Raw genomic sequence first — 16,570 nt, 5'->3', positions numbered from 1 at the left:
CATCAAAGGAAATTTTATAACATAATGACATTTCAATTTATGTTCCACGAAAAACTTTTAAATTAAAATGAACTAGCAGTTAATATGACAAATTTAACTTCGAGCCACTGTTGCTGCAAAATCAAGGCGGTAGTATTTGACAAGTATGTAAATTAGTTTTTTTGCAAATCCGAATATCCGCATATTTGCATTCAACTTTATCTGCAAATCAGGTATAGCGTTTACGGTTCTGCAACAAGCTTAATTACCAACATACCATAAAATATGTCACGCACCCTTGGAATGGACTCTGAATTTTTTTGTGTTGATTTATTCTGCAATAGCTTTTTATCTTCTATATGGTTGAAAAGTTACAGGTAAAACAGATCGAAATTTTATTGCAATTTAATAAGTAATTAATTTTAGTGTACATAAACGTATAAATTTAATAATTGAATAAACACCAAAATAATGAGACCAAAGACTTTCGCGAGTATTCATTTAAATAAAACTAATATTTTTAGATTCCTTGCGTTATTTTATTATTTTTAAAAACTACATACTCCCGACGTTCGGTTACTTTACAGCAACCGTGATCACATCTCGTTTGCCCGTGATGACGGTAACCGAAGTAACCGAAACGTCGGGAGTATGTAGTTTTTAAAAATAAAGCAAGTTATCTGAAAATATTAGATTCATCTGAATATACCAAAATAGTTTTTTACTACGGATACATAGCAAAAAATCTTTTTCCATTTGTTATTGATGTATTCAAATCTTGTTTATATCTTGAGATCTAATAATTTAGAGTACGTTTAAAATTGTTGGATCAAAATGTTTTAGTTTTGCCTAACTTATTCTTTAGTATGTTATATAAAGCTTAAACATGCACAGTATATTTTGCTAATCCCACATAGACTAGAATATACACGTAAGACAATGTTTAGTTTATAAAGTAATAATGAATACGAAATTCCATCACACACACACACACACACACACATACACACACACCAATGTTGGCTACGTTTATTTTAAAACCATTAAAACTCGTATTATTGATGAATAAAATATTCCTTGATATTATAATATTGAAATACCACACAATCTTTTTAAGTCTCAATGAAAGAAATATTTTTGTTACATTTTTTGGGAATTTAGGTTTATCAAAAAAATAGAATTTTATTGTATCAAAATATTATAATTGTATTTCTTGATATAAAAAAAAAATCTGTCTATAATTTTTTATATCGAATTAAAAAAAAATATAACATGTATTTCTTAGGTGCTCTTAATATTTAAACTTAAATAATTGTACAAAGCAGCCGATAAATATTTAATATTAAAACAGGCAAATATTGTAGGAAAAACAACAGCCCATTGAAAAACAATCGCTTATGATAAATTTCAAAGTTTTTATAAAATTATTAGGTTTTAAGATTACAGATCTCAAATATGAAGATTGTTTAATTAATTGAATTATGTTGCTTACATAAACCATCCAAAACTGTAATATTTTTTTATAATTCCTTAAATTTATGGCATTACTCCACGAAGAACTTGAACTTAAACAAATTTTTTTCGGTGTTCTTACAATTGACTTTTATCTATTAATAATACTATACAGTTATTCTAAGATATTGATTGATAATAAGCAGTTTTTTTTTAATGTTAGGTGTACATAATTTTATTGAAAATGTATGTTTCAAAATCAAGTGAGAAAAATAATCTTACTATATGATTAGGGTATGCGATGGATGCAATTATATAAAAAATGTTGTCATGGTTAGAAATTTTCCTTTAAAATGCATAAAAATCCTAGACGACCCAGGGTGTTGACTACATTGTCGGAGTATAGCCACGTACGGTGCTCCCGTTTGGGCTGATCGACCGATGAGCCGCGGGGTCAAGGCCCTTCTGCGCTCGGCGCAAAGGGCACCCGCGGTGAGGGTGATTAGGGGGTACCGTACTGTCTCCTAGGCCGCAGCGACGGCTCTTGCTGGCGATCCGCCCAGGGATCTGGTGGCGTCGGTTCTCGCCGAGGTGTTCTCTTACGTCTCGGGTAGGAGGGCTCTCGGAGAGAACCCTTCGTCAGAGGAGATCCGGGCGGTTCGCCGGCAGGGGGAGTCGCGCCTTATGCGGGAGTGGGGGGAGGACCTGGCGGGCCAGCCGTACTGTAAACGTACAACGGCTGCGCTCCGTCCGGTCCTAGAGCGTTGGATGAGGCGGAAACGCAAACCCCTTACTTTCCGTCTGACACAGGTTTTCACCGGGCACGGCTGCTTCGGTGACTACTTGTGTCGGGTGGCCAGGAGAGAGCCGGGAGGAGGCTGCCATGAGTACGGCGCTGCGGTGGACTCAGCCCAGCACACCCTCGAGGTGTGCCCGAGATGGGCTGCGCAGCGCCAAGACCTTGTGGCGGCGCTCGGCAGAGTGGGCTTGTCGCTTTCAAGTGTCGCGGAGAAGATGCTTGAGAGTGACAGGTCCTTGATGGCGGTGTCCTCCTTCTGTGAGACGGTCATGTCCACGAAGGAGGCATCTGAGCGGGAACGGGAGGTTGCGGCTGATGCACCCTCCCTCCGCAGACGACGGACGGGGGCGCGCCGGGGGCGATATCAACGCCTCCTCCAATAGCGCCCCTGCGCCCCGGGCTGGGGTCGGGCTGGTAACCCGGCTCCTGTGAAAGCCCGGCGTCGTCGGGGCGATCCTAATTGCCGGGATCGCCTCCTTTCTCCGAGGGAGTAAGTCCGGTCTTTGCCAGGACCGGCCAGTCGCTGGTATGCCCTGTCGCTGACAGATCCGGGGTGCACCAACATAGCGGCCGATGGCTTTCGCAGTGGTTTTAGCGAGTAGGGACCTGCCCAGGTCGAGTCTCACACATCCTCTCCGGCCCCACCAAGGCCGGTGAGACGGCTCGTAAAAAGAGTTTCCCTGCGTCATCAAAAAAAAAAAAAAAAACAAAGAAAGGGTGTTGACTACATCGGTATCCTTTTTGTGTTTTAGTTCTAAAAGTATTTAAATTGACGTGTTACTTCTGTGAGTTCTGTACATCGTTAATGTTTCTCTTTTCTTTATGAAACTAATATATTTTTCAGCATTAAAGTTATTTGCGAATATTTATCAATATCCTAAAGAATGCAATATGCTGGTCGTTATGAGTTCTCTCTATTATATTTCGCCAAAGAAACGTGTAAAATGTTTAGCAACAAGTTTAACTTATTTGAAGCAACGTGCGAATGGACGAGCTATCGTATTAGAGAGGTTCACGCTTGCGATATATTTATTAAATCCGATAACTTTTCCGTCACCATTCATCCCAGATACTTAAATTCTATAACTATAAAAAGTCAGCCAGTAAGTAAGATTGATAAGTACCTATCCTATCAATTATTGAATTTCTTCTAGTCTTAAATTGATTTTTTATATTTACTTATATGATATATTAAACCCCAGGACAAATGTGAAGAATGATTAGTAAACTCAGAAAAACTAGACCATCGATATAACTTAAACTTTTTATTTCCCTCAGAGCAGCTCTAATTTCATTTTTATTAAGTTCATCTAACTAGTTCATGTACTCGTTAATGTTAAACAAAGCAGATGTTAAGCCAAGGGTTAGACCCGTATTCCACTTTGTTTGACACAAGCCCATATGACTCGATTTATTTGTAAATTGTTGGCGTATTTTAATTATTATTAATTGTACATGATATCTTAAATCATGTTATGAATTAAAATGCTCTGAAAATATTTTAAGAAAATTGTCGTTTATTTAATTTGTCTTCAATGTCAGCTGAGGTATTTTTAATATAACGGACCAACAATTTATATTTGTGTGATGAAAACGTTAAGAGAAAAGTTTTGCCATTCAAGAAACTTTCTATAACATCTTTACATCCTACACAGTAAGTGATTAATTCGAATTCCATCGGTTTTATAAAGGTTGCATTACAAACTAAACTGTTCCTTAAATATCTTTAAATAGCCTTCTGCATCCTTTTTACCAACCAAACCTCAAAAGGCCACCTTCGAGAATATTATGATTTATACACAAAGAAAGAAATAATGATTACTAAAAATACAGAAATTGGTACTTGTAGAAAAATAATGTTCCTTATTACTTATCATATGATTTAATTAAGATTTAAATATTATTTAACTTAATATCTTACATTTTCCACGTTATGGTCGTGTTTTACAAACTAGTAATTAATGGACTTTGAAAGGAAAATCTGAGACTTTAAATAAAAAATAACGCAAATGGATTTTTAAATTAACTTTCATGATTTTTATAGAATTTATTAACACCAGCTTATTTATAGGTAGAAAAAATGCTGCTCCTACAACTGACAAACAAATCAGCAGAATAACTTGACTGCATTTCATTTATGATGTGAAATAATCGAAAATGTCATCCGATCATGACATTTACTTAACTGACAAATAAAGTGAGTCCTCAGGAACCAATAACGTACTCCACTTCCACTATTAACTCGGTTAAAGAGTTTCTGCTATTTAGTTTATTAATTGCTTTTATTTCTATTCAAATGAGATGTTAAAATTATTTAAATTCTTATTCTAAATAACATTACAAGAATTCTAAATAACTGTACATAAAAAGACAATTATCTATACACTCTGCATTACAAATATCTATTCACCATCTCACATATCACACCATGGTATGATGTTACAAAATATGACATGTGTTTTAAAATTTAGTTTCTAGTTTCCACGCCGACAAGTTGAATGAAAACTTGCACATACTACATGCTTACAAACAACATTTCATTCTGAGTTCTAAGATAAAAACAATTTACATACGAGGCATACCCCTGCTGTTATGAGAATTACTAGATATAAGTCATTCCATCATTTTCATTGTTTCATCGTTTTTCTTTTTGCAATTAATGCTACGACAATTCGGCATATTTCTCTTTACAATACAAGGTCACCACTCGATTAATGGCAGCCGATAAATTCTATCAATTACGCAAGGCATGTTTTTACAAAAATATATTACATTTATCATACCATCCCATGTTACGTTAATTATGTTGCATGATTTAGACTAAATAATTCATAACATACATTTATTGTCCTTCTTTCAGCAGTTTTTAACCTACAACTAGTTATTTTGTAAACATTTTCGATAAAAACGTATTTTGAATAATTGTGAACCTTAAAAACTAGAAAAAAATCAAGTTCTATACAATATTACAAATACAATAAAAATAAAAACTATAATTACAAATCACCTGTAGGTTGGCACAAAAGTTAACCTAGCGAGCCGTCACAGTGATTGAAGCCAAAAAATTCGTCAATAGTGTGCAACAACGTCAATCATTATAGGACCCAGAAATAAAATTCGAAAATATATTATTTACAAGGTGCACCAAAAATATTTTTAGACATAAACATCAGCAGAAGGTCAAATTTAGATTATTGATTACAAATTCAGATACATCGTTTATTAAATCCTTTACACACGTTTTATGTTAATTATATTTGAGAAAAAGTTCATTAAATTTGAAGTTTTGCCAGGCATTATCTACAACAGCACCCGATTTATTTCATCCTAAAATATTATTACAAAGAAATTGTCAACATTTCACAACTCATAATTAATTAGAAATTAATGTAATTGATTATTTATTTATGATATGCTCATTCCGGTGTGATAAGAAGGATGCAGCACTTACACGTTGAAGTGTCACCTCAACCGAACGATCACGTTGCGACCACAGTGGCAAAGCTATCGCTACTGGCTGTAATATCAGCCACGGTCGAGAGAGAGCTAAAAACCACGGCCCTCCGCTTGACTCAAACATACCATGGTAAAAATTAAATGTTACTTTTACACTTCAATTTTTTTTTTCAAAGAATTGAAAAATACAGCGTATAAGTCGAGATGTAAATCTTTATAATTCGAAAGGTCTGGGGAAATAACATTAAAATTGAGACATTTTCATTGACACCATACAAAGGAGATTTGAAATATATTCATAGATATTTCATGATCGCGTATCTTATTTCAATTTAAATTTTATAAACCTTTGTTATATCTAGAAAATAATGCTTTTCTCGAGACATCAAAACTTTGTATAAATAACTATTTCAATTTTAAATACATTTTGGGAACGGATTGTAAAATCGATTCTGTGATATTGCTTCTATAAAATTTTTAAATACTCTTGAAATGCTATTTATCTGTATAAAGTAACGAAAAGCAGCATATATGTTGTAACAAATAAAAAGTTAGTGATTAGTAATTTGACTGATTAAAGACTAAATTTCGTGAAGTTTTAAAAACCCTTAGCGTGAGTAATCATAGGCCTAAAATGCCCTTTATAATTTGAAAAAGACCTGAAATTTTTACACTGCTGGACCGATATTAACCAAACAAAGCTAAAAACTCCTGCCAGGAAACTGACTTTCAAATGAAAAGAAAACACATCAAAATCGGTCGATGCGTTGGAGAACTACAAAGCCACAGGAAGAGGCAGACATGGACGTCAAATAATTCACCCCTTCTTTTTGCGTCGGGGGTTAAAAGGTCAATATTTTGTGAAAAGTTATAATTTGCGACGTGTCACGACAACAAGGCGAGTATAATAACTAATGAACATGCATGACATCTAAATTGGATTTAACTATTCAATTATAACCATTATTTTGAATGTTAAATATTGTATCAAAAAGATTTATTTGAACGGAATATCTTATTCGACCTCATTTATTAATAAAACCTCTTGATTGATGTCTGTTATATAGCGTGTAAGTAAATAAGCTTTGATCTTATTGGATCTTCAGCGTTAATGAAGTGTTAAATTTCATACTATACAAACAAACGTTCAGCAAATGTACGACTCTAACGGAAGATTCATAGTAAAAGGATTCATAACATACGCTATACGTTTCAATAATTTATAATTGTCTTACATACTTTTATTTTTCTCAGTGTTATTATGGAAAAAAAATACTGTTTTAATCTTATGAAATAAGGAAGATAAATTTGTAAATCTTTTTTGCATTGTCTAAAATAATAGGCACTACAAGCATTTACGGTTTGCTATTTACAGTAGGTTCATTTAACATTTTTACAGGACAGTAGTATATTGTCCTTTCAATTCTAATAAAATAAAAACAGCCGAATGTACATATTTATATTAAAAAACGCAAGTTTTGTTGAATTTGTTGCTGACGGTTCTGAAAGAAACAGCATCGATTCGTCAACAGTTGCCCCAAGGACTGACTGTAATGACATTTTTGTGTGATATAACATTTCAAAATGCTTTTAATTTTTTTATTTTAATTTAATTTTAGTATCCATTTTTTTAAAATTCTCCAGATTTTATTTCGCTAGTAGTTTAAGCGACCCTTTAAAATAATAGATATAATAGAATATAATATCTAGTTAACTTAACGGTTAAAGTTTATTTCAGCTATTAACAGCTTTTTTTAGTGTGGTATTTTACCTTAGGATGGAAAAAAAAAACTAGGTGAGGTTTCGGGTCGTTAATAAAACTATAGATCCTAGACTAGAAATAATAAATAATAGACAAAACCTAGACTAAATATAAAAGACTAAACCTAGACCAGAAATGAATCAGTAAGGTACAAAGACTAAATTCCAATCACTTCATAATCGCTTTTCATATCAGTTTACTGAAAAAACAGGGCTTTTGTTTGATTTTAGGTTTTTTAAATTCCAAAGTGATGTAAAAGCACCCGTGTTTGTTATCATTTGGATAAAGTACATTTATAAGTATATTATATAAAATCCTTCCAATTATAGTTATAAAAACTAATCTAAATATTAAAATGTAATATAAACAGGAAGAAAGTTTAGACTTCTACGCAATAAATGAGAGGCATAAACCAGAAGGAATATTTTTCAACATCCCTGGGGGTCCCGATGCCTTTCAACATGGGTCGCGAAGTCTTTACAGAAGAATTGCAGGAAGTCTGGATAGCTAACTCAACAAAGAAGATATTAAGTATTAAGAACCTTATTATGTAAAATGGTAAATTAACTGCCACAATAATTCATATCAACAACAATAATTAAAAAAAACTAACGAGATTTCTTCCACCTTATAGTTTTTAATTGTATCAAATAATTTTGTAAAAATCCTACGAGAATTATCGTCAAATGTCGCGAAATATACCTACATAATTCTTTATTGCCAATCTTTTATACAAATACAATTGGTATACAATTTAAACATATTTTTTAAATGGTTATTTACATTAGTTCTGCTAAAAACTAAAACAAAGAAAATATCACCAAACTTTATAAAAAATAATGCAATTCTAGATATATTCCTTTAATTGTATTTATTTGAATATTGTTAATGAACATGAGTAATATCTTCATTAAGAAATTTCAGTCCGACAATTCGTGGTATAATTATAAATAAAATCTTACAAACTGAAGAACTTGTAATCTATTACAAAATCTGGCTGATCTCCATCCTATTCGTCAACTCAGGTAGCTTTAGTAAAAATATCCGTTTGTCATTTAAATCTTAATTGTATGTAGCACATGTTAAGTGTTTGTCAGTTAACAGGTTCTTTACAAAATTTTTGTCTCGCTCATGTAAATTAAGAAAATCATTGGCAGAGTAATTAGTCTTAAGGAATTTTAAGATGCATGGTCAGCATATTGACAGAAAATCATTGGCAACCGGTACCACTAACAACATTTACAATAGCGGGGTCGCAGGGAGATATATCGGGTGGCTGTCTGGCCAGGGACCGCCAGCATCAGTTGTATTCGAACTATCAAGCTCTTCACACGTCCACAAATTTTAATTAGGTTCCTGTGATGTGATTTATCATTATAAGATTTCACTTTAATGTATCGTGTTAGAAGTGCATTTATTTAGTAATCGAGTGTGTTTTATCCCAGATTACATCTGACATCATGTGGGATGACGTGGTAGAGGAAGAAGCTCCGAAGCCGGCAGAAGCACCTGCAGATGTTGCTTCAGATGCCCCTGCCCCTGCCCCTACTGCTGAGGAAGGTGCTAAACCAGAAGAGGCTATTCCACCACAGCCGGAAAATCCTCTAAACGCTGCCGACAAAAGACTTGTTTGCAAACATTGGGTCAGGTAAACGATTCCCAAATGCATGTTTTATTTTTACTCTTATTGAAAAAAAAATTATGACTACATTTTTTTTTTTTTAATATAACAATGTCAAATTATGTAAATTATTCTTGAAATAATTATGGAAATGTATTATCAATTACATTTAATCAGATATAATACAAAATATTTACCTTTTTTTATGTTTTCAGACCAAAATTCTTCCAATACAATTATATTTACGACTACCAGAGGAATTACTATGATGATCTGATTAGTTATATAGACAAACGTAATCATGGAATACCTGTTGAAAGACCCCAACCACAGACTTGGGGAGAGCGTGCTCTTAGGACATATCTATCGAGAGGCTACAGCTACAGCACTAAGAAATACAGCAAAGATACCACGCTCTTGAACCACATTTCTGTTGGTGCCAAGTTCCAACGTGCTCATACTAAGTCCCTTATCTCGAGGAAGTATTCCAAGCTTGGAATTAACTCCGTATATCTATAGCTTGGCTCTAACTTACGCTTGTCGTTGCTACGCGGACTTACCTTCAGGCTCCAATCATGAACTTAAATGTCAATGTTACAGGATTTCGTTGTCGTGATTCAACCAACACTGCCCTAGCTGACCAGAAAAGTATATATGAGCTGTCCGCATTTTGCATATAATGTCTTATTTTCATTAATAACGAATAAACGATAAGTTTTAATATTTGATTTTATTTCCATCCTGCTTGCGTTTTATCTGACTTACGTATTAATCTATTAATATAACCTTATACCTAGAGTCCTGGCCTTGTCAAAGCTTAATAATGCAAAGCGAAATAATATTTCATTAAAGAACTGCGATGCGATATCAGTAGCATCCATTTCAAATTAACATTTAATAGGTTATAACAATACTTATAGTCATTTCAAAACCGATTAGGTTAGGTTAGGTTAGGATAACCTAACCTCACCTACAAAACTGCATCAAGACTTTTTAATCCTTCATAAATCGTATAATTTTGTTAAAAATTAATTTTTGACAACTGCGATGACAACAATGTTAGACTCTTTAAATAAAACTTAACTGATTCAAATTACAGCCCTAAAGATATAAAATATTAATATTGAAATGGTATTAAAATTTGTCATTCAATATTATTATATTATATTCAACTATTGAACAGTAAACATATTGAACAAGTTCCATTACATAATACACTTTCTACAATGACGATTAAAACTACATAACATCTTTTAAAATATTACTCTTACATCATAGCTTTTTTTTAAAAAAATAAAAAAGACTAAACATTTAACACGTCTGAAATCTTTGTTCTTATATCACTTGTGACATGTTGCTCAGAGTTTCAATGTCGTTATATCTAAAATAACTTATCTTTGACAGTTCAGTGAATGTAATCATTTGGAGGCGGGCCAAAATGTTGGAGTACCTATCAGGTAGAGCCGGCAATCAGCCAAATTGAACATAATTAAATGCTACAATGGTCAAGGGAGACTTCGATTAGTGTTCGTAATGTTACAAAAATATGTTTATTGACTCACATCCTAACAAATTCATTTAGAATCATTAAAATGTTACATAATAAATGAATCTTTGCACAAAAAATTATTCTACTCATTATTTTAATTCAAAAGGATAAATAAGACGGAAAATAACAATAATAACCTATTTGCAATATAAAATATTGGTGAAGAATTTGTTAAAAATTATTAAATGAGATAGTGACTGAGAAAAGTTATAAATCTTATCACCAATTTTTGTTATTCAAAGAGAAATGCAACTAATCGAAGCTAATTTTCCAAAATTTTGTTGGGTCGACCGTCTGTCTATGAAATAAACATCGAGGACAATTTTAGTCTCCCTGGTATTGGCAACCCATCAATAAAAAAATACATGCTTACACTTCAATAATTAATTTACCAATACGGTCGATTTCTTACTGTAGCTTTCTTTCAGGAACAGAAACAGAAACAATAACAACTTATTATATTTTTCAATAATTGAATATTTAAAAAATTATGTAATTTAACAGCTTTAAAAATAAGTGTCAAATGTTCAATACGTTTTGTTGGCTTCAGTTTGAAATAAGTAGATTAAAAATATTTCTTCTAATATAAGAATGTGTTGTTAAAAAAATCAATATCAATTCGAAATCTTCAGATGTTAGAATTATTTCTTTTTAAATCCAATATAATATTAAATACAGCTACATCAAGATATGTATGTGACAGGCTTTTCCTTTCAATTTTTTTAAATAAATGTAAGTTGAGAGTAATTAAATCGAAAAGTCAATTTTAAGATGAATACGACCTAACTATAATCATAATTTATCAAATAAAACTGAAAAATAACCATTCATAGACCAAGGTCTCAAAATTATTTGCTATAGGTTAGTTTTTTTTTCAATATTAATATAGATAAAACTGCTCTACAATCATTGTATTGTAATTATTTATTTTTCTTGTATACGGTCTAGTTTAGGCAACTTGACTCACACAGTTTATGTACCTACTAGTTTTCATATCAATATATTTAAATCAAGAAAAGAACAATAGCACTTCTTTAATTATTGTTTTTGTTTTTTTACCATTCAAATAACTTGTCTTAATATTTTTATATTTGATCTAACTTCCCGACGTCATATATTTGTAAATGAAATTGGGCTGCATTATACGAAGAAATTAAAGCCAAATTGAAAAGATAGAGCTAAAAGTAGCTGTCTGTAATTTGATCCTTATGCAAAACTATTCAACTAATTGAACAAAACTTCCACGTCGACAGACTTGCACATATATTAATGACGAACTTTGATGCTGTTTCTTGGATGTGGTTATGACAAACTAGAACTAAAATATCGTTTATCTTACGAAGGTAATGTTCGTATACTCCTCATAAAGTTTATCTCCTTCATTTCCGAATTGAGGATCACTACGATTACTGCAACACTACAATTTCATACATATCAAAATAAAATCGTAAGCAGCAAAATGTGTATTAATATAAATATATATATTCATAACCAAATTTATAATAATTAAAAAATATTTTAGATCACAATTTAAAAAAATCTTGGCACAGAAAGATGCCAAGATGAACAAACATCAATCAAAAAGGAATGAATGTAATATTGGTTTGTCGATACGCTCAATATAGGAGCCGCAAAACAATACTCTCATACTGTAACATTATAAAACAATAAAATTATCTATGCAATATATTTTGAATATACACTTATATTTACACAGGTAAAAGTTAAGGTTTTGACTCCCGGTGCATATATGAATATATAAAATTGATTTTAATTTGAATAGACGTTGCAGACATTTCCTTACACTTTTTCAATAATTTTCCTAATACTTTTACGAGATCATTTTAGAAACCATTTTATAAATTCTAAAAACTATTTTAACTTTGAAACATTAGCATGTTTATAGGTAATTCCTATAAACTCTCCTCACAACATGTGGTTTACGTAATTATTATTATTTCCTCATTCTTTGTGATGATATTGTGTCTATATTTATCTCCAACCCTGTAGAACAATTATCTCCGTCTTAAACTATTTCGCCAGTTGGGAAGATTTTAAACCAGTGACATTGATATATTGGTATACATAAACACTATCAACTCAGTGCTGGCACTTTAAAATAATGCATTTAGAGTTTCCTAATATTTGAATTTATATTTTTCATAATTGCCTAATTTATTATGTCAAGACAGTGTATTGGGTTTCCTGTCGTTTAGAATTTAGAATTTATTCAGTTGTTATATAGTAGCAACTGAATATATATATATATATATATATATTTATTTATAGAACTATGAACTGGTCGTACGATTAAGAATTAATTTCTTAATTGTTTATTTTATTGATATATGTATATATATATATATTATTCGATATTTATAGATAATTATTGATAATATTATATTGATATTTCTAAATTCATTCATTAAAGAAAAGTGATCGAACCTAGCATAACATCATTGTTGTATTTATAAAAATCTTTCATACATGTCTGTAAAAAAATTTAAAAAATTCCACCAAATGGGTGATTTCACAAATATGAAATAGCATATAATTTTTATCTGTAAACTTTATATTTTGAATGTAATAAAATATTTTATGTAAGGTTTTAAAGCAATGTTATTCAAATATTCAACATATTTCATTTTTCCAAATAAGATTTTCTTAACTTCTACTTTTATATTTTTTTTACTTTTTCACTTTTGCTCCGTACAGAAAATCAAAAAATCTAATGAGGTCGTCGACGGAGAAGAATTTATTGAGAATATTATTGCAGGGGAAGGTAAGTTAAATACAACAACTAATATTACATTCAACAGAAGTTTTAAGTAAAAAAAATTGTAACAAGAAACTAGTACCACTGTCACTGCCACTATAACGACTAGTACTAATATTAATGAAAATAATAAAAGTTAAACGTTCTCAAATTTATAATAGAAGCGCCTTCTCTTCTTCCAATCCTTCCAGTAGATTCTTGATACTTAGACTAAAACTTTTTTAGAACCAACTGGAACACCAGAATATTTAGAGTTTACCGCACCATTTAAAATTTGTAAGGATGGTTGTAATGAAAGCAACTTCGTCATGTCTTTTCCCATGTATGTTGGGATCAATAAAGCTGGAAAACAATACAACAAGACCTATCCTCGAGATGTACAGTTGTTTAAGGGTGATAAAAATCCTCCATTTAAGAAGTCAACAACCAGACATCCGTTTACTCTATGTCCCGAGAATACTGATTCTTCAGCCAAGATTATTCCCCAAACAATGAAACCTGGCTGTGAAGACAAAGTTAGAATTAAAAATGTGATGTTTAAAGATAGCTTGGAGTTCAAACAAGACAAGGTAAAAACTTTAAGTCAAAAACTCTCGGGGAAGTCGGTTACACAACGATTAAAATTTAAACAAATGCTTAAATCAAGAAATAGAGTATGGCGCCCACTTAGACCTGCTTTCAAATAATGAATAAAATAAAATATAAATCAAACTACTTTCATTTCCATACATTTTACGAACATTACTGAAAGCAGATTTTCATTCTTTCTAAGAACGAATCTAGAAGAAGATTTGAGGTCGTTCCTATTTCTCAAACAAGATTGGAATCAAAAATAACTCATAAATTAAATTAGGAAACGGTTATAATAGAAGCATATCACGAACTCTGACTGGTCTGCATGAAAAACTATAAAGAATCTGAAATTTAACTCCCTTTAGTCTTCTGGTATAAATGGAAAAGGGAAACGAAAATTTTTATTTTTCAACAAATCGATATAAACAAATATAAATATTATGTTTGGTGATATAAAACAAAAATTTCTACATGACGACGTATTTAAAAACTCCTTCTATCATTGACTTACTATTTTAAAATTTGGTACAGTTACTTCGAAATTTAATTTTTAATTTTGAAGCCTGATTTTTTTTTTTTTTAGTAATTATCCGCTTACAATAACATGCAAAGTCATTATCTGATTAACTAGTAAATATAAGTTTAGGTATGGCATAATTACAGTGGCCATAGGTAATAGGTAAGAGACAGTCCAACAAACTTTCACTTTACATTTATATATATATATATATATATATATATATATATATATATATATATATATATATATATTTATAGAACTATAGAACTATGAACTGGTCGTACGATTAAGAATTAATTTCTTAATTGTTTATTTTATTGGAGCTTCCTTAAATATATATTTTATTCAACTTTCTTGTATTTGTCGTTATAGCGACAACAGAAATACATCATTTATAAAAACTTCTACTGTCCAACTATCACGGTTTGTGAGATACAGCTTGGCGGTAGATGTACGGACAGCGGAGTCTAAGTAACAGGTTTCTGTTATGTGTCTTTACTTTAAGAACCCTAGAAATAAATGAGGTTATTTGAAATTACCCATCATAAAAATTATTTACTACCTACTTTTTCTTTCTCAGATAATATTTATACTAGCTTTATTGAACAACAATAATGTAGAAGGATTTTTTTCTTGGGAGAAATGGACGTTGTCTGTACCACAGAAACCAATTGAATACTTATTTCGAAGACAGAATAATGATTATATGATTCTGAAAAAAACTCAATTACAATGCCAATGTCCTATAAATAAAGGTAAGTGGATGGTTAACTAGCATTTCAAATATTTGTTTTCCAACGATTTGTATTCAGTCCTATGATTTAAAAAAATAACTTAAAAATACAAAGTCTTGATAAGTTCATTTAAAAACGTTTTATGGCTGAGTTAAGAAAATAATGATGTCATAATCAGTCTTCCTCATGCAAGCTTAATATACTATTACGTTGCCTCTATTGGCTGCGGATACATGGCTGAGTAAAAGAGATTGACTAATTTCAGAATGCAAATTGGATTACAAATTAAATAAAAATATGATATATTTTCAAAGTATTCGTGGTATTGTAAACTTTGAAACTGTAAAGCAACTCGATGAGCAGATATACAATAATGAAAACAGTAATGATAAAAAAATGAAGTTGATTCGAAAAACGAGAGACGTAGATTCGGGGGAGTCTGTCATGGAAAAAGAGTGCTGTTGTCCTCCAAGGACTATTAAAGTACCTACATTTATATCAAATGCTAGATTTAATGATGTACTTGATAGATTACGTGTTAATACTAAAAATAATAGTAATATATAATGTTTCCATATTGGTGACATCAATAAATAAACAAAATAAATCTATTTTGATCTTCCTATCTATAATAAGATTAATTTGTATTTACAATTATGAATATTCAAAAATAAATATTTTGCCTAAATAAATAAATAAATTTCAATGAATTGTACATTTCACAATGAGCACACAGAAAATTTTGAACATCAACCTGTTGATAAAACAAAACAATTTATTATTATTTCTTTGGAGTCTCTGCCAATATATTTGAAATAAATCAAACGTATATACGACAGAGACATATACTACGTCTAAAGGTTTTAAACAATATAACACGCTAATCTTCTCTGACAATAAGTAACATGGCCTTGTTTATTAGAATAACAGAATCAGATTAACACTTCAGTTAGATTGAAAGTAATGATAGTAAATTATTAATTTCTCATTATATGACCTAGTATTAATTATTATTTATAATGTGAACAATTATCATCCACTACATTAAATATATTACATTATTAAATTCTTATGGACATTAATTAAACTTTAGATTTGTATATTGATATATTTCTACAATTGTTTACAGAAAATTTCAATTGTTAGTCATCAAATGGAAACCTTATTATACTTTATTAGATTTTTACGATCATGTTATGTTTCACATGTGTAAATTGAATTATTTTGAACATAGCCATGCGTTGGTTACTAACAATTAATATCACTTTAATCATATTTTCAAGTTCGTTAGTTCAAAGCATTGACAAATTAGATAAAAAAGGTAGGTTTTAAAAAACAGCTTTTTTAAA

At 30.9% G+C, this 16,570-nt stretch overlaps 2 protein-coding genes across 4 annotated transcripts; both read left to right on the top strand.

Moving 5' to 3' along the window:
* The first annotated feature begins 8,639 nt into the window (after positions 1–8,639).
* On the top strand, positions 8,640–9,790 carry LOC116778022 (flightin). Of its 3 annotated transcripts, XM_061526391.1 has the most exons (4): positions 8,640–8,800; positions 8,894–9,096; positions 9,285–9,550; positions 9,672–9,790. In XM_061526391.1, the coding sequence occupies exons 2-4, from the start codon at positions 8,909–8,911 to the stop codon at positions 9,683–9,685; spliced, it is 468 nt and encodes a 155-aa protein (XP_061382375.1). In that variant the 5' UTR covers positions 8,640–8,800; positions 8,894–8,908; the 3' UTR covers positions 9,686–9,790. The 3 variants fall into 3 exon arrangements, with proteins under 3 accessions (XP_061382375.1, XP_032527753.1, XP_032527754.1); XM_032671862.2 differs by having other exon boundaries at positions 9,285–9,790; XM_032671863.2 differs by having other exon boundaries at positions 8,658–8,811; positions 9,285–9,790.
* Positions 9,791–13,194: 3,404 nt separating this feature from the next.
* LOC116777586 (uncharacterized) lies at positions 13,195–15,918 on the top strand. The gene is made up of 4 exons (XM_032671218.2): positions 13,195–13,400; positions 13,620–13,963; positions 15,068–15,242; positions 15,487–15,918. Exons 1-4 carry the CDS (start codon positions 13,235–13,237, stop codon positions 15,786–15,788), a joined length of 987 nt encoding a protein of 328 aa, XP_032527109.2. The 5' UTR covers positions 13,195–13,234; the 3' UTR covers positions 15,789–15,918.
* The last annotated feature ends 652 nt before the right edge of the window (positions 15,919–16,570 follow it).

The sequence above is a fragment of the Danaus plexippus genome, chromosome Z (assembly GCF_018135715.1).
Source record: "Danaus plexippus chromosome Z, MEX_DaPlex, whole genome shotgun sequence".
In the NCBI taxonomy this organism is placed as follows: domain Eukaryota; kingdom Metazoa; phylum Arthropoda; class Insecta; order Lepidoptera; family Nymphalidae; genus Danaus; species Danaus plexippus.
This window is presented reverse-complemented; position numbering and strand designations above follow the sequence as displayed.